General features: G+C 42.6%; 1 protein-coding gene across 2 annotated transcripts in view; it reads left to right on the top strand.

The window, feature by feature from the left end:
- POSTN (periostin) overlaps positions 1–18,726 on the top strand; it is a 164,940-nt gene that overhangs the window by 131,491 nt on the left and 14,723 nt on the right. The window contains exons 20-22 of one of the 2 annotated variants that reach the window (XM_029602743.1): positions 5,247–5,303; positions 7,965–8,045; positions 11,940–12,020. In XM_029602743.1, the coding sequence (XP_029458603.1) occupies positions 5,247–5,303; positions 7,965–8,045; positions 11,940–12,020 (219 nt within the window). The remainder of the gene's footprint in view (positions 1–5,246; positions 5,304–7,964; positions 8,046–11,939; positions 12,021–18,726) is intronic. The other variant, XM_029602744.1, reaches the window with a different exon arrangement.

The following is an 18,726-nucleotide window of genomic DNA, read 5'->3' as shown; positions in this document are numbered from 1 at the left end:
AGCCCTGGGCCCAGGACCTGGCCTAGGCCAAGGCCCAGGCATTGAAACTCAGCCTCTGGCCTGGCTCCTGGTTTTGAGCCTGGGTCTGGGTCATGGCTCCAATACTGGGACCAGGCCAGTACACGACATGAGATTTGGTATGTATGGGATGGGGTGGGGATTGTTGTGAAATTTTCTGGGCATGGGTCTTTTTTTGGGTTCTCGGAGTAGAGCCCATCATCGGACCAGGGCCTATAGGACGATACCCTGGCATTGTGCTCTGGTGTAGGCCATGACCCCTTTGTTGGGTCACGGCCTATGCCTAGGTGAGGCCCAGGCTTCGGACATATGCCTAGGCTGAGATGCCAGAGTCACACTCAAGTATAGGCCAGAACACCTGCTTTGGGTGTCAGCCTACTCCCTAGGCGAGACCCCGGCCTCAAACCTAGGGCTAGGCCTGACAATGATTTTTTTTTTTTTTTAAATAGGTTTTCAAAATGAAATGAGATTCCAACAAAATATTGTCAGAATTTATCTTGCTCCATTTTGAAAATGATCTGAAATGAAATGAAATAGGAAATAGGAAATTTTGTCTCATTTCCTATTTCATTTCTCACAAATCCCCATCCCTAATTGGTATATATAATATATCTCTATGGTCAGTAATACAATTAGTGGGAAAAAGATAGTTCCCCACTAGAGAGCACAGACAGGAAAGGCACAGAACTGACCTAACACGAACAGATTTCTAAAGCAAATTTTTAACTTTGAAAAGAATACTCAAATCTGAGGCAAGCATCTAAAAATAGATTGATTCAATCTGTTTCTGCTTTGCAGCAGCAATATATTTGAACTGCCAAAATAGTATCAATGAAACATAAGAAATGCTATACTGGGTCAGACTAATGATATATTAAGCCCAACATCCTGTCTTCAACTATAGCCAATCTAGGTCACTTGGAAAAAAGTTCTCAAGATCTCCTAATTGGTAGTTTCCATTCACTGTTATTCATTCCCAGTTCCCAGCAGTTGGAGGTTATGTTCCTTCAGCCTGCCTGGATAATAGCTGTTAATGGATCTGTGCTCCACAAACTTGTGCAAACCCTTTTTAAACCCATCTATCCTACTGGCATCGATTACATCCTATGGTAGCAAATTCCAAAGCTTAAATGTTCATTGACTGGAAAGAAACCTTTTAAATTTTGTTTTCACATCTGCTTTCGGTTGGTTTCATAGAGGGTCCCTTTGTCCTAATACTGTTAAATAATTGTTCCATATTTACTTGTTCCACACCACTCATGTCTATCATTTCCCCTCTCATTTATCTCTTTTCCAAGCTAAAGAACCCTAATCTGTTTAGCTTTTTTTTTTTTTTTTTTTATAAAGGAGCCATTTCACACACTTAATTCTTGTTGCCCTTCGCCTTACTTTTTCTAGTTCTGCTAATTCTTTTTTTGAGATGGGGGGACCCGAACCACACAAAATAGGCAGGTAAAACCACCAGAAGAAGATTTTGTTACCTCCTACCAGCTCTGCATCCAGTGTTTATCGGGCACTGCCTAGAAATGTTACACAATTTGAACCACATGCATGGTGGTCCAGAGTGAGGAGGTCTTTTTTGGGGGAGGATGGTAGATCAGAATTGGGAAGAGATGCAGGGATGGGGATGTTTATTTCTGGGAAGGAAGGACCAGCACCTAGAGGCAAGGTAGAGGGAACCTTGTTGGCAGCAATGCTCAAGATATGGGCATCATAGACTGCTTATGTGCTGAATCAGCATGCTAGCACTTTTCAATAGCCCCAGATGAGTAGCTAAATTTCACACATTAAAACTGTACATAGGGATGGTGACTTTCAAATGGGTGCACGTGCATCAACGCGTGCCCAGAGATGTGGGAATTTTATAGCATGCGCCTACATTCGTGCACATGTTATAAAATAGCCTAGGTATGCGTCTATTTGCGTCTAATTTTAAGTTGCACTGAGCCACGTAAGTGAGGGAATTTTATAGAATAGAATGCGCGCGTCCATGCCATGATTAGTTTCATCAGTTTGCCCACCAGTTCACCCAGTCTAGAGCTAGGTCCTCCAAACCTCCTTGGTTCTTTAGCCTGCTCTCCCTCCAGTTACTCAAGGCCCCTCACAGATGCCTGGAAATAATTGATAACCTCCCCCATAGCAGAAGTAAAGTTACGCAGCACTGGAACTGAGTGCATGCCCAGACTTGCACATAGATCTCTTGACCCCCACCCAAATGTTTCCCTTGGCTGTCTGTAAACTGTGACTGGCTAAATCCCCAATAAAACAACTAAGGAAAAAACTTTTCTGAACCAAGCCATTATATCCAATACTCCTTTTTTAGAAATCTTTCGTCTGGAGATTCATTGTTCAGACCACAACACTTCTCATATTTTAGAAGAATACCCTTTCATCTGTGGGCTCCCTCCTGATGCAGTCTTTTCGAAACACAGCCCGTATCGGGGAACCGAGAAATCATTGAGATGAATGATTTGACTTGATGCTGACTATTTGAACTTTTTGCTTGCCTTAAATACAATAAAATCTTGAACTTTATGGACATTGTTTGAACTTTGGTGTCCTTCCTCTTTTCATTGGCCATTCATATTTGATGTTTGGACTTTCGCCTATTATCATTTTTGCCCACCCCGGAATGCCCATGCCCCACCCTTACCATGCCCACGTCCCGACCATTTTTTGTCCGATGTGAGATATTCGTGCATCAGGACTTGGGCATACATGTAGTTGGCTTTTATAATCAGGTGGGTGCATGTCCTACATGTGTTCACACTTCCCAATTTTGGCACTCTTCCAACTTTTAAAATTCACCTTTAAATTTAGATCCTGATTCTGGGGGAGGAGAGTGCTTAGTAACTAACATGCTCATGATTAGTGAGGTTGTTCTATTTTATTTTTCATATGTGGGTGTATTAAAATTTGACAATCAGACAAACAATCTAGCTACCTAACAGAGGATTTACATAGCTAGATTTACCATTTTTGAAAGCTTGCACTGTTTCACAATTCATATCATTCATACTTCCTGTTGCATTTAGGGGACACATTCCTTGGGGCAGAGAGGGAGGTAGATTGCACTGTTTCACAATTCATATCATTCATACTTCCTGTTGCATTTAGGGGACACATTCCTTGGGGCAGAGAGGGAGGTAGATTGGAAAATAATGACGGTAACTTTTAAACAGGTGTGCAGGAGCACATGTGCACACATTCGTTGGCCCATGCCCAGGGATGTGGCCATTTTATAATAGGCACACATTATAAAATAGCCTGAACGTGCACACATGTGCATGCAATATTAAGTGGATGTGCGCAAATGCCACTTCTACCACATAACTGGGGGGGGTGTTAAAAGACACGCATTCCGACGCCATTACCATTTCTGACAGTTCATTCCCAGTTTGCCCAGGTAAGAAATGGGACTTCCAAATTCCCCAGGTTTAATAACCTCCCTTTTTCCCTGTTAGCCCTAATCCTTAAAAGCCTGCCGATCCATTTATCTTTATTTTATAACTTGCATGCCATCCATAGCAGAAGGATAGTTACATGGCAGAGACCCCGGCATACACCTGTGTGCGTAACTATTTGTGGTCTAATTTCAAATTAAAATCCAAAAACATCCAAGCCCCACCTAGATCATGCCCATGCCCCACCCCTTTTTGAACTTTTCATTTCTGCACCTATCGGCAAGTACACGCATATCCAGATGGCTTTTTAAATCTACTCAGCATGCACCAGTATATCTCCTGGTTTTGGCATGCGCCAAACTTTGAAAATTCACCTTTGTGTGCATTATATTCCAGCCCAAATATTGCTTACAGGAAAAGCAGATGCAAACTCCAGGTGTACTTTATTCCTGCAAACCCTTTAGGAATTATTCAAAGGGAAACTATTAATGAAGTCTCCCTTTGAAAATTAACTATAAGGTTCACATGTACAAAGTACCCATAGATTTGGCAGGTAGATTGGCATTTTGAAAATTGCCCTCACAATGGGGCGGATTTTCAGAGCCCTGCTCACCTAAATCCGCCCAAAACCGGGCGGATTTAGGCGAGCAGGGCCCTGCGCGCCGGTGAGCCTATTTTACATAGGCCTACCGGCGCGCGCAGAGCCCCGGGACTCGCGTAAGTCCCGGGGTTCTCCGAGGGGGGCGTGTCGGGGGCGGGCCCGGTCGTCGTGGCGTTTAGGGGGCGTGTCGGCAGCGTTTTGGGGGCGGGTACGGGGGCGTGGCTACAGCCCGGGGCGGTCCGGGGGCATGGCCGCGCCCTCCGTACCCGCCCCCAGGTCGCGTCCTGGCGCGCAACAGGCCCGCTGGCGCGCGGGGATTTACTTCTCCCTCCGGGAGGCGTAAATCCCCGGAGAAAGGTAAGGGGGGTGGTGTAGACAGGGCCGGGCGGGTGGGTTAGGTAGAGGAAGGGAGGGGAAGGTGAGGGGAGGGCGTTAGAGGATTCCCTCCAAGGCCGCTCCGATTTCGGAGCGGCCTTGGAGGGAACGGGGGTATGCTGCACGGCTCGGCGCGCGCCGGCTATACAAAATCAATAGCCTTGCGCGCGCCGATCCAGGTTTTTAGCAGATACGCGCGGCTCCGCGCGTATCTACTAAAATCCCGCGTACTTTTGTTTGCGCCTGGAGCGCCAACAAAAGTACGCCAACGCGCCTTGTTTGAAAATCTACCCCAATGCTAAATAGATGATGTTTGCCCTGCATTAGTGGCTTAGAAAATTTGGCATTAAAGATAATGTACTGTTAGCAAAAGAGCTCCTTTGCCTTTTCTCCTCTGTTTTTACTGTAAAGGGAATTTACTGTAGCCTTTAAAACTATCTCGTCAACTGTCTTGGACAAAATAATAAGTCTATGGGCCTTCATCTACAGCTTCCAGTTGTTTTATCACATCTAGCAAACTCTTTATCCATCTAGACTAAGTTTAGTGGCAATAATGTCATAGAATGCTTCTCCTTACAATTTGCCCTTGAGTTACACAGTCGGTGTCAATGATTAATGTTGATATTCCCAGTTCACTTAGGGTGTGGGCTATCTAGAGAGCATTGTAGCCCTAGATGATAATCTGAGTCAAAAAATGAATGATCTTAAATTTACTACATGGGAACATATAATGTTACCTCTGAATTGTCTGGCTAGTCCTAGAGTTAGCCAAATGTTTTTACACATTTGCATACATAAATATATTTGTCTATCAAAAATGCAAACATCTGACATATTTATTTTAACAGAGCCAATTGTGAAAACATACGAAATTGAGGGGACACCCATTGATGTGACTAAACATGGTACTGTATACCATATGACTCCTATTTGTTATTTATTCTTAAAGTATATGATCTGTCTGACACTGTACAATAATTATTTTTGGCAGTAATAAGAATGCTGTAAAAAAATATAATAGAAACATTAAATGGTGCAGGAATAAAGTACCAAAGTTATTATGAGTCACTAGCATGTATCTGAGGAACTGCTTGACCAGCTGTGAAGTACCTCTTTGGCACATTCCTCCTCTACTCCTAAATAAACACATGCACACACATTTACATATTCACATGCACTCATTGAATTTTGTATCATTTATAAAGCTTAGATTTTAGTAAGCCATGAGCGAATGGCATAGATAACAGGTAATTTTAGCAGTTATTTTTAGATACATTTTCAACTGTATCTGACTAGCAGGGTCATTCATCAAAATGCTTTTAAACCCTAATGCCCACGATAATGCCATAATGCAGGTGTTATTTATCATATCACGTGCTGACCATGCAAATTTCCAAAATTTATTCAAGTGGGCGGATTTTGGGAGGAGGAAATGAAAACGAGGAATGCTAATGCATTGTGTGATAGCACAACACATGTGTTATGCCTGTGATACTTACGTGCCTGAAATGGGATTTTTCACAAATCCTGTTTCTGAGGGTGGGGGAGAGAGAGAGAGAGAGAACCTCTGGGGTGGCACACATATTAGTTATCTATTTACAGCACTATAGAAGGGTCATCTAGTAACTTGAGGTGAGCTTTTGCTGGTGGTCTAGAGTTTGAGGGTCAGTTTTACATGCACAGTCAGATGTACGAACAGCAAAGTACACATCGTGAAGATTTGATGTGATTTGGAAGGAGGAAAGATACACAAAGATGAGATTTGTACAATGTACTCTCGCCCTAGCTTGATAGCACCCAGGTACAATGTACTCTTGCCCTAGCTTGATAGCATCCAGGTAGAGAGTGCACTGAGCATCTTCTATTAAACTGAAACAGACAATACCAACCAATCACTACAATGTTTTACTTCTTGTTAAACTTTTTATCTCTCCTCTAACTCTAATCCCAGTTAGAATAACCCCTGTTCTATTGTAACTTTTTCTTCTATGCACTTGTTATACTTTTGTAATGTATACTCTTACGTTTTAGCTATGTACGTTATAATGTATTGCTCACCCCTTGTTTTATGTAAACCGACATGATACAAACTTCCGTGAATGCCGGTATAGAAAAACACAAATAAATAAATAAATAAATCAAGCTAGGGTGAGAGTACATTGTAAAAAACTCATTTTTGTGTATCTTTCCTCCTTCCAAATCACATCAAATCTTCAATGATGTGTACTGTACTGTTCGTACATCTGACTGTGCATGTAAAACTGCCCCCCAAACCCAAGACCACCACCAAAACGTCACCTCCAGTTACTAGATGATTCTCCTATAGTGGTATAAATAGATGACTAATATAAGAGACTCTCTTTTTCTCTCTCTCTCTCTCAGAAATGCCTGTCTGGGCACTTTGCAAAGTGAAAATATGATGGGTACAATAAATTTAACACATATTGCAGTAAAATACCTATGTGTTATGGTAACTAAAAAATTTCCCTAAACACAACCCTTTTTTATCGCGAGCGTTATTCATACAAAATTTATAGCATTTTGATGAATCTAGGAGTAGGTTTGCAATTAAACATTTTCGGGCGGATTTTAAAAGCCCTGCTCGCGTAAATCCGCCCGGATTTACGCGAGCAGGGCCTTGCGCGCCGGCGCGCCTATTTTCCATAGGCCGCCGGCGCGCGCAGAACCCCGGGACGCGCGTAGGTCCCGGGGTTTTTGGACAGGGGCGTGTTGGGGGCGTGTCGGGGCGGGGCCGAACGACGGGGCATTTTGGGGGCGGGACGCGGCATTTCGGGGGCGGGCACGGGGGCGTGGTTTCGGGCTGGGGCGTTCCGGGGGCGTGGCTGCGCCCTCCGGAACCGCCCCCGGGTCGGGTCTTGGCGCGCCAGCAGCCTGCTGGCGCGCGTGGATTTACGTCTCCCTCCGGGAGGCATAAATCCATGGATAAAGGTAGGGGGGGAATAAATAGGGGTGGGTGAGTTAGGTAGAGGAAGGGAGGGGAAGGTGAGGGGAGGGCAAAAGAGAGTTCCCTCCGAGGCCGCTCCAATTTTGGAGCGGCCTCGGAGGGAACGGAGGCAGGCTGCGCGGCTCGGCGCACGCCGACTGCCCAAAATCGGTAGCCTTGCACGCGCCGATCCAGGATTTTAGAGGATACGCGCGGCTATGCGCATATCTTATAAAATCCAGCATACTTTTGTTTGCGCCTGCTGCGCAAACAAAAGTACGCGATCGCGCAGTTTTTAAAAATCTACCCCTTTAAATCTAGTCAGAATTCAGGTTTTTAATGCTCACACTTTGTATTTGCTATTTTCAAAGAGAAACATGCATGTAATTTCTCTTTGAGAATGTGGGGAAGTTTGCAGATCCTCCACTACCTTTCTGCAGGACCCAACAGTGATCAAAGTGATTTCACTTTCTTTCCCAGGGTCTGTAAATTAATCCATTTGTGATGAACTATTTTTGCTGTCATTGCTCAGATTGCACTGGGAGTAAATTGAATTGTGTTGATTGAAAGAGGCTCCAGTTTCTAATTTTAATCCTTTGATATATTTTTAAATTTTCTTTAGGTCCTGAAATCAAATATACAAAAATAGTTACTGGTGGATCTGATATTGATGAGGAGCACCTCAAAACATTGCTGCAAGAAGGTTGGTTCTCTGATTATTAGAATATAAATTAATACATAACTTCTAGTTAGGAATAGAAAAACTTAAAGGGAAAACATATTTGATAGCCAGATTACATTTCAGATGGATAAGAACATTATACAATTTGAAGCTTTGTTTTTTAACTTCACAAATAATACCTTATCCCATCTCAAACAATGAAGCACAAGTCCAATATGGTATGTTTAATGCTTGACATAAGTACCATAATCTTTTCATTTCAGTTTTCCTGACTGATATACTTGTTATGTTACCATTCTCCATTCTTCTTAGGAAGAGTCATTTTCAAACAGCCCAGACAGTGGTAAAGTCTGCATGGTCACTGTACATGCAGATTTTATCGAAAATTTTCAAAGCAAATTTATGTGCATAAGATCACTTTGAAGATTCATGGGTAATTGGCCAAGAAGGTATAGAAACTCACATAAATTTGTACCTCCTCTTCAGTGGACGTAACTTGTGCATGTATGCTTACATACATGCATTTTCAAATTATAAAGTATGTGTGGGAGTGTTGTGTAAGTGCCAACTCTGCCCTTACTCCATCCACTGGAATGCCTCTACTCAGTTTATATAAAACTGCGCATTAACCAGGAGTTATATGTGTATTTTTACATGAACCAAATCTGGCTGATTTTGTAACAGTGGCAGGATACTGAACAAGGCTGGAACTGGATACAGATACAGGTTGGAATACTGAGCAGGGACTGGACTGGATATGGACACAGGCTTGAGCAAGGCAAAGCAGAAAATGGATGCTGGGGACTGTACTGGGCAGGTCATGGCAAGACCAGACAAGGACTGGACTAAATAAAGCAGATTAGAGTAGGACTTAGACAAAACAGACAAGGACAGGAGCAGACAAGGATAACACAGAACAGAGAACACTGAGGCCCGAAGGCAACAACATATAAGGCCCAAAGACCATTAAGAAAGAGGCCCAAAGGCCACTAGATAAAGTAAGGCCTCAGTAGGCCTCAGGGCAAGGGGCAAGGAAATAGAAGGCCCGGAGGCTGCAAGGCAAGGTAGGGCCTGATTAAGCCACAGAGGAAGGTCCAAGGACACAGAAGGCCTGGAGGCCACAAGGCAAGGAATGGCCTAGAAAGGTCACAAGGCAAGGAAAGAAGGCAAGATACAGGAAGGTTTGGGAGCCACATGACAAGGTAATGCCTAGATAGGCCACAAGGCAAGTAGCAAGATATAAGAAGGCCTGGAAGCCATAAGCCATAGAGCAAGGTAAGAGTGGCCCGGTCAGACAGCCAAGGGTGACTCCATGAAATGACATCTAGGTTCTGGCAAGGCAGAGTTAATTGGGGCTGGAGTTTGGGTGAGGTGCAAGCAGCAAGTTGGAGCTTGACAAGACTGGAGATGAAGCTCGTTGAGGACCTCCTGGTGGAGAGGAGGCTGCATCACAGGCTGAGTCAGGTAGCCAGTGAGGAATTGGCTTGGTAGCTTGGCAAATGTTTGCACATAAGTGTCCTTTAAAATAGTTACTTACACATGTACATGTTGGTCCCACCCCAGAATGTCCCTAGGCTGACCCTTTTTTTAAACTGATCAAGAACAAAGTAATGCTCTGTTGCGGTGGAAACAATTTTTTGTTGAATTTCATCTATCCATTTTGAAAAAAATGTTTACAATGATAAATTTCAACACCTACACTCCCAAGTAGGTATGAATACATTTTCAATAAAGCTTAATACTTTTAAAAAAATGTATCTGAAAAAATATGTTTTAGGAAGAGCAGAAGGTTTCATATAGAGTGTAAGTGTCCCCGCACCAATGTCATAATGGTTATAATCATTAACCTCCTGCCATCTCCATATATGTGATTTTTTCAAAATGATTTTTTTTTAAATATTTTAAGCATGTATATGTTCATGTGTATTTTCTACTTTTATAAAATACGTCACATGCAAGAAGAAGCTATTTTCGTGTGTATATGCTAATTTTTATGGTTGTAAATCTGTCTAAATTCAATTTTTAGCTTGAATGCAGAAATTTCACTTAAAGTTGCATTCAGAAAGCTAATGATATGTGTAAGCAGAAATGCACTTTGCCTATCATTATTTTAAGTTCCCCACACTAATCAGCCTAAATTGACAGGATTGGTTGAGGCAGGGGAAATTCTCAGTAGCCCTGTCCACATTCCCCTGAAACTTGGATCCAGCATTTTTCCTTTGACTACTCTGATAATACCAAGCAACCCCCTTCATAACACTTCATGTTTCCAACAAGCCCTACAGGGCAACAGATTCCCTGCCATATGTACTTTTTACCTGTGAACTTTGCACCAATTCTCAAATTGTTAGTGTTTAGTGTGATCATTAGCTTGCATACACTTGTGATAAGACTATTTAGTGAATTGGCACCTTAATTTGATTAATAACATAGGACTGAGTTGTGAAAACAATTTAGGCTGGATTTTAAAAGGGTTATGCGATAAGTTAAGTGTGCAACCCTTAAAAGCCCCTCCTGTGCGCGCCGAGCAAGCCCCGGGACCGACGTAAGTCCTGGGGTTTCGCTAGGGGGGCATGTCGGGGGCGTGTCGGGTGGGCGGTGTGACGTTTGAGGTGTTCCGGGGGGCGTGTTGGGGAGTGTGGTGCTGGCCCAGGGGCGTTCCGGGGGCGCGGCCGAGGCCTCCGGAACAGCCCCTGGGTTGGGAGATGGCACGCCAGCAGCCTCTGGCAGGTGTAACTTTTACAATAACGGTAAGGGGGGGTTTAGATAGGGGCCAGGGGGGGGGTTAGGTAGGGGAAGGGGGGGGAAGGTGCGGGGATGGTGGAAGGAAAGTTCCCTCCGAGACCGCTCCGATTTCAGAGCGGCCTCGGAGGGAACGGGCAGTGCGCGCAGGGCTCGGCGCATGCAAGGTGCCCAAATGTGCACCCCCTTGCGCACACTGACCCCGGATTTTATAAGATATGTGCGGCTACGTGCATATCTTATAAAATCCAGCGTACTTTTGTTTGCGCCTGGTGCGCGAACAAAAGTACGCTCGCGCGCTGTTTTTTAAAATGTACCCGTTTGAGTTTCAACTTTAAACTGGCAGAATTTTAGGAATTTCATCAGATCCACTAACAAAATTCACAGGATTTCTACCAGCAGATTTGGGGAATATTTGTAAGAAATCAAAATAACTTATATTTAGCTTTTTAATAAAATCTGAATGGTATCCATTAATTTGATAAATCTATTTCAGATTAATTAAAAAAATCCAAAACAGATTTGAAAAATGTGTTTCATAAAGGTTTGTTGAACTATTCATTATTGTGTTAAAATGTAGAACATTTTTTATTGAATTGTTTTTCAATCTATCTTGAAGATATGCTCACAGCTCTAGTACTGATCATCAAACTTTTTACTTGCCCAAGTAATCATTGCATTTGCTGTGTTTTATTGCTGGGAAATTCTGTTTATTTTTAATGTAACATTGGAAAATGTCAAGATTACATAGACCAGTCTTCAATGATTATTCTGCAGCTATTATCTTCAATAGATAACCATTTTCTGAAAGAAAGGAAAAAATGTATATTATTCTACATCAATAATATTATTAAAATACTATTAGGTCTAAAGGAATACTGGGATTTATTTTATGAATTATTGTGGTTATCTGGAGAAAATACAAGGTTTTCTTGAACACCGTGAAATTTACTGAATAACTTTATCTTGATTTAAAAAAAAACAAAAAAACCAACTTTTGAATGGCATGCTACCTTTTATTATTGTCATTGGTATTACATATTTTTGTAATCCTAAATTAATTTTCAAGGTGCTTAAGGGGAAAAGGTGTTGAAATGCATTTTTATAATGCCTATTTATGTCTACCACATTTACACTATAAACAATGTATATCATAAACATGTGTCCTATCAGAAGTTACCAAGGTCACCAAGTTCATCGAAGGTGAGACTCATTTGTTTGAAGATGAGGAATTGAAAAGGTTCCTTTGGGGAGGTTAGTGAATGTCTGGCAACTAACCTCTCATAACTGGTTATGGTATTTGGAATCTATCAGACAAGATATCCTCCCAACATTTTGAAGGCTGAATATTAATTATTTTTAAAGTACAATTTTAAAAAGTTGAAAACAATATCCAAGTCTAGAAATGCATCAATTCTATATAGGCATTTTTCAAATTATAAGTTTGATAGATTTCATGATTAAGTGCAAAATGCCAAAAAAATTACAACTACAGTCTTTACATGGTTGAGGAGGAAATTTTTGGGGAGTAATGAACATTTATTTCAATTGTTATAAACATACTTAATTACGATTTACTGATGAAATGCTTATGAAATTGAAAAATGAAACAATGAGTCAATTATATATTTAAATGCTTAAGAAATACATTTTCATTTCCCCCAATTTAATAAGCTAAGGCATGCTTCCTACCTTTCTTCAATTACTTAACAGGGACTTTGGTCAAGTGATTATTAACATTAATTAAGTGCAATGATAGTCTTCTGGGAAATGGGCTTTCTTTTTCTTCATACCTTTTAATAGTTCAGAGCAATAACCAATTACTGAGAACATAGAACCTATATAATAAATTAAATCTCTCTCTGAAAATATGAAACATAATTTACATGCACAAGATGGAATAACTGAGAGGAAGACAAAAGAATATATGTGTTATGTGGTACAGTTCAATAAGAATACATCAAATTCCAAAGAATATTTAATGAATGAATAAAGATTAAAGCAATAAAATTAGCTATCAATCAGTTCAATCTGTACCAACAGAATTATACTCAAACACTCTATCAAGAAATATCATGAAATACTTCTTGGATTAAACAAGCCTTCAAGACTCATGTGGCTAAAGGTGAACCAGTAGATGTAGTGTATTTGGATTTTCAGAAGGCGTTTGACAAAGTCCCTCATGAGAGGCTTCTAAGAAAAATAAATTGTCCTTTCATGAAATACAAACTGGTTAAAAGACAGGAAACAGAGAGTAGGATTAAATGGTCGGTTTTCTCAGTGGAAAAGAAAAAACAGTGGAGTGTACCAGGGATCTGTACCAATGCTTTTCAATATATGTATAAATGATCTGGAAAGGAATATGGCGAGTGAGGTAATCAGATTTGCAGATGATACAAAATTATTCAGAGTAGTTAAATCACAAGTGGATTATGATACATTAAAGGAGGACCTTGCAAGACTGGAAGATTGGGCATCCAAATAGCAGATGAAATTTAATGTGGACAAGTGCAAGATGTTGCATATAGGGAAAATAACCTAAGCTATAGATACGTGATGTTAGGTTCTATATTAGGAGCTACCACCCAGGAAAAAGATCTAGGTGTCATAATGGATAATTTATTGAAATCGTTGGTGCAGTGTGCTGCGGCATTCAAAAGAGAAAACAGAATGTTAGGAATTATTAGGTAGGGAATGGTGAATAAAACGGAAAATGTCATAATACCTCTGTATTGCTCCATGGTGAGACCACACCTTGATAGAGATGTGAATCATGTGATCGTCTTAACGATCGATTTCGGCTGGGGGGGGAGGGAATCGGATCGTCGTGGTTTTGTTTTTTTAAATATCGTGTAAATCATAAATCGGGGGAGGGTGGGAAAACCGGCACACTAAAACATCCCTAAACCCACCCCGACCCTTTAAAATCCCCCACCCTCCCGAACCCCCCCAAAATGTCTTAAATTACCTGGGGTCCAGTGGGGAGGTCCCGTTGTGATCTTCCACTCTCGGGCCACGGGTGCGTTGATAGAAATGGCTCTGGCGCTACCTTTGCCCTGTCATATGACAGGGCAAAGGTAGCGCCGGTGCCATTTTGGTTCCTGTCCCCCGACATCAAGAGCGTAGGAGATCACTCCCGGACCCCCGCTGGACCCCCAGGGACTTTTGGCCAGCTTGGGGGGGCCTCCTGACCCCCATAAGACTTGCCAAAAGTCCAGTGGGGGTCCGGGAACGACCTCCTGCACTCGAATCGTGTTGCCGTACGGCCGGCACCATTTTGCAAAATGGTGCCGGCCATATGGCCATATTGCCGTATGGCCGGCGCCATTTTGCAAAATGGCGCCGGCCATACGGCAACACAATTCGAGTGCAGGAGGTCGTTCCCGGACCCCCGCTGGACCCCCAGGGACTTTTGGCCAGCTTGGGGGGGCCTCCTGACCCCCACAAGACTTGCCAAAAGTCCAGCGGGGGTCCGGGAATGACCTCCTGCACTCGAATCGTGTTGCCGTACGGCTGGCGCCATTTTGCAATACGGCAATATGGCCATATGGCCGGTGCCATTTTGCAAAATGGCGCCGGCCATACGGCAACACGATTCGAGTGCAGGAGGTCATTCCCGGACCCCCGCTGGACTTTTGGCAAGTCTTGTGGGGGTCAGGAGGCCCCCCCAAGCTGGCCAAAAGTCTCTGGGGGTCCAGCGGGGGTCCGGGAGCGATCTCCTATGCTCGTGATGTCGGGGGACAGGAACCAAATGGCGCCGGCGCTACCTTTGCCCTGTCATATGACGGGCAAAGGTAGCGCCGGCGCCATTTCTATCAACGCACCCATGGCCCGAGAGTGGAAGATCACACCACTGGACACCAGGTAATTTAAGACATTTTGGGGGGGTTCGGGAGGGTGGGGGATTTATTTTAAAGGGTCGGGGTGGGTTTTAGGGTTGTTTTAGTGTGCCTGTTTTCCCGCCGTCCCCCTTCCCCTCCCCCTTCCCCCGATTTACGATTTTTGACGATAAATCGGGGGAATTCCTATTAAATATCGCCTCTAACGATTTTTGATGTTTTAAAATATATCGGACGATATTTTAAATCATCAAAAAACGATTCACATCCCTACACCTTGTACTGTGTACATTTCTGGTCGCTGCATAAAAAAGATATAGTTGCACTGGAGAAGGTAAAGAGAAGGATGACCAAAATGATAAAAGGGATGAACTGCTCCCCTATGAGGAAAGGCTAAAGAGGTTAGGGCTGTTCAGCTTGGAGAAGAGACGACTGAGGGGGAATATGATAGAGGTCTATAAAATCATGAGAGTTCTATAATGGGTAAATGTGAATCGGTTATTTAGTCTTTTGGATAATAGAAGGACTAAGCGGCACTCCATGAAGTAGCACATTTAAAACTAATCGGAGAAAGTTCTTTTTCACTCAACACACAATTAAGTTCTGGAATTTGTTGCCAGAGGATGTGGTTAATGCAGTTAGTATAGTTGGGTTTAAAAAAGGTTTGGATAAGTTCTTGGAGAAGAAGTCTATTAACTGCTAATGGCATCAGTAGCATGGGATCTACTTAGTGTTTGGGTACTTGCCAGGTATTGTAGCCTGGATTGGCCACTGTTGGAAACAGGATGTTGGGCTTGATGGACCCTTTCAGTATACAATTTCTTATGTTCTTAATTTTAAATAATAATATTACAGCCTTTAGATAAAAAATGCAAGACTGGGGTTGCACAAGGGAAGGCTTAATACCTGGGTCTGGCTAATTTAAACATTTTAAAAGAGGGGACAGACAACAGATGGTGTTTGAACAAAGGTGTCACCCCAGAGAATACTTCAAAAGCTTAATTGACAAGTATTCTTCTTGGGCTAAATGATGGATAGCCTTAATTACAAGGCAAATAATTTTAAAACAAACCCTATACAGTAAGAACATAAGAAATTGCCATGCTGGGTCAGTCCAAGTGTCCATCAAGCCCAGCATCCTGTTTCCAACAGTACTGGCAGTCAATGAAGATGAGAAAAAAGAAATAATGAAATATGGTCCCTCAAATTGCTGGAGAGACCAGTCTAGCTGCTGTGTGCTGGACTATCTGCAAACCCTGGAGAATCTTAAGAAGAAGTTCCACAAATAGGAAGTTAAAATAATCCAGTGAAGACAATACTAAACTTGAAAACAGTTTGCAATTACTTAACAGATAAATAAGGTTTCAGAGTTTAAACCAGGTGGAATTTATGCCAATCCTTCCTACTCAGGGCAGCATTTATGCCAATCCTTCCTACTCAGGGCAGCATACATTACAAAACATAAAATATAATAAAAATTAGAATTCAAAATCATTTCACTTTCTGCTCCCTAAAGTTGCAGACAGAACATTTCTGAAACTGAAAATTGTCCTATATAAATATCTTCCTTTGAACTTAATAACCAATAAAAGGTATTCAGCTTATTCAATTTCAATTATTTTAATTGGAAAGATTTCTTAATCTTTACACCATACCTTATAACATGCCAAGAAATGAATTTGTTGCTAACACTAAGAAAGGAAGATTTGTCAAAGTAGATAAAAACTGAGCTTTCAGCGTCCAGAAAAAATGCCTGTGTTTGAATATCACTGTCACTTATCTGCCCACCGTTTAGCTGGATATGTCCATATCCAACAAAAATGTAGCCAAATAATGGTGGGGCATTTTGGGGGTGTTCCAGGGAGGAGTAGAATTAGCTGAATAACTTATTCGGCTAAATCCGATTACTGGAGTTAGCCGAATCAGTTTTTTGGCTAACTGAACATGGCTATGGCAACGTGCTCCAGGATAACTTAAAGCTCATGCAGCTTTATTCAAAGAATATAGCCATATAAGCACCAATCAAATATTAAAAAAAAGAAACAAATTCAGGCTGGTGGCCCATGCCCTTCCCTACCCAAGAGATCTTGATGTTGGGTTCGGCGGGCAAATACCTCCCAACCCCAAGCCCCCAAAACCTTAGAAAAATCATGGTAGGCTGAAAGGCTTGAGGAAGTGACCCAGTCTTCAGTGGTTCCAATTAAGTAGAAAGCAAGGTCAGTCCTGTCATGCACTCCTACCTCCCCCGAGCCCTCTCCCTAAAATAAATATAGTAACATAATAGCATAATAAGTGATGTCAGATAAAGACCAAAAAGGCCCACACCATTTTTTAAGATGGCGCCGGCCATCCATTGCTCCTACCATGTAATAGGGGCCGGCCAATGGCACTGATAGCCCCTGTCACATGGTAAGGGCAAAGGGCCATCAGCGCCATTTTGATTAGTGGCAGCTGACGGCTCGAGAGCGGGAGATCACACCCAGGACCCCCGCTGGACCACCAGGAACTTTAGAAAAAAATTTTTGGGGGTAGGGAGGTTGGGGGATTCTAAATAATTAGATTTAAAGGGTTGGGGTGTGTGTCGGGGGGGGGGGGGGGTTTGGCTCAAGGCAGCAAAAAAAAAAAAAAGCATTCAGAACTGCGGAAAGTGAAGATTTCCCACGGTTCTACGAACCCGATTCCGGAAACGATTCCGGAACCGATTTACATCTCTATCCAAAATGTTCTTACTTTATCTGATTACATTTTACCTGGATAATGCTTACCCTGTTAAATTTTAGCTGGATAAAAACTGGGGATGCTCAAAAGTCAGCATATAGTAGAATAACTTACAAGTTATCCAGCTAAATACCTTTGAATATTGACCTAAAAAAATGTAGCCGGTTAAGTAGCAAGCCTGTTTAAGAAACAAAAGCTGCTGAATGGGTTTGCTTGCCCAATCCCCTCTCCCCCACAAGCTCACACAAAGATCATGCCAAATTTAAAAGTGTATGGGGCCAATTGCCATGGCTCTCCAGGACCCCTCCCCACACAGTTTGTGCAAATAAATTTTTCTCCAGATCTTCCTTATCTTCCTTCCTCTCTCCCTCTTCCCCCCTCTTGCCAATCAAACCCTTACCCTCCTATGACACCTGGCACCCCCAACAATCTTCCAGGCCTCTGGCTGTAGCACATGTATACCATTCCCAAGAGTCAACATTTCTTTGATAGCAGTACTGGAAGTGTAAGCTTCCAGCATTGCTATCACATTATTGCCATGACAGCGACACTGGAGGCAGGTGGGAGCAGTATGAATGTACTACAACCAGCAGCTCAAAGAATTTTGGAAAGTGCCAGTTGGAGCAGGAGGTGGAAAAGGAGCAGAGTGAGAAAAGGTCGGAGTTAAGATTAATTATACAAACCAAGGTAGAGGCATGGGGAGGAGTGGCAGTTGGTTCCATATACTTTTAAATTTAGAACTGTCTTTGTAGGGGCTTGGAAGGAGGGGTAATCAGGCCCGCGGGCACATTCAGCAGCTTTTTCTTCTATAACAGGCTCACTGCCTAACCAGCTATATTCTTTGAGTATGGGTTACTCAGGTACGCAAACCTGGATAACTTTAAAACCTAACCAGCAAACACAGGCCTGGATTCATCATTCCTCGCAGAATGATGAATCCTGTGAAAACGGGGGGTGGGGGACGAAGGGGGGGCAGGTCTGCGAAAGCCCACAGCCTTTTCACCACGGCAGTATGCCGGCTGCCAGCTTTCGCACCAAATAGCGCCACCTCCGACTCCACCCCCTCCCCTACCCAACTCCTCCCTTCCCCGCCCGACTCCTCCCCTCCCTCTAATTTGCATTCTATCATATGCGAAAAGGCCCTTTTCGCATGCGATAGAGGCTTATCATATGCTATACGGCCGTATCGTGTGCGATAAGCCTTTGATAAATGACCCCCATAGCCAGTTAGGTTTCAAAGTTATCTGGTTACATATAGCTGGATACGTTTATTATAGAATATTCAGTGGGACATTTAACCTGCTAAATATTCCTGATAACTTACCTGTCTAACTGTAGCCAGATTATATATCAGTTTTATGTATGTGGGGTTTTTTTTAATTTACCTCAATATCATTAGCTAT

Source organism: Rhinatrema bivittatum, chromosome 5 (genome assembly GCF_901001135.1).
Source record: "Rhinatrema bivittatum chromosome 5, aRhiBiv1.1, whole genome shotgun sequence".
Classification (NCBI taxonomy): Eukaryota; Metazoa; Chordata; class Amphibia; order Gymnophiona; family Rhinatrematidae; genus Rhinatrema; species Rhinatrema bivittatum.
Note: the sequence above shows the minus strand (reverse complement) of the source record. Positions and strands in the feature narration are given on the sequence as shown.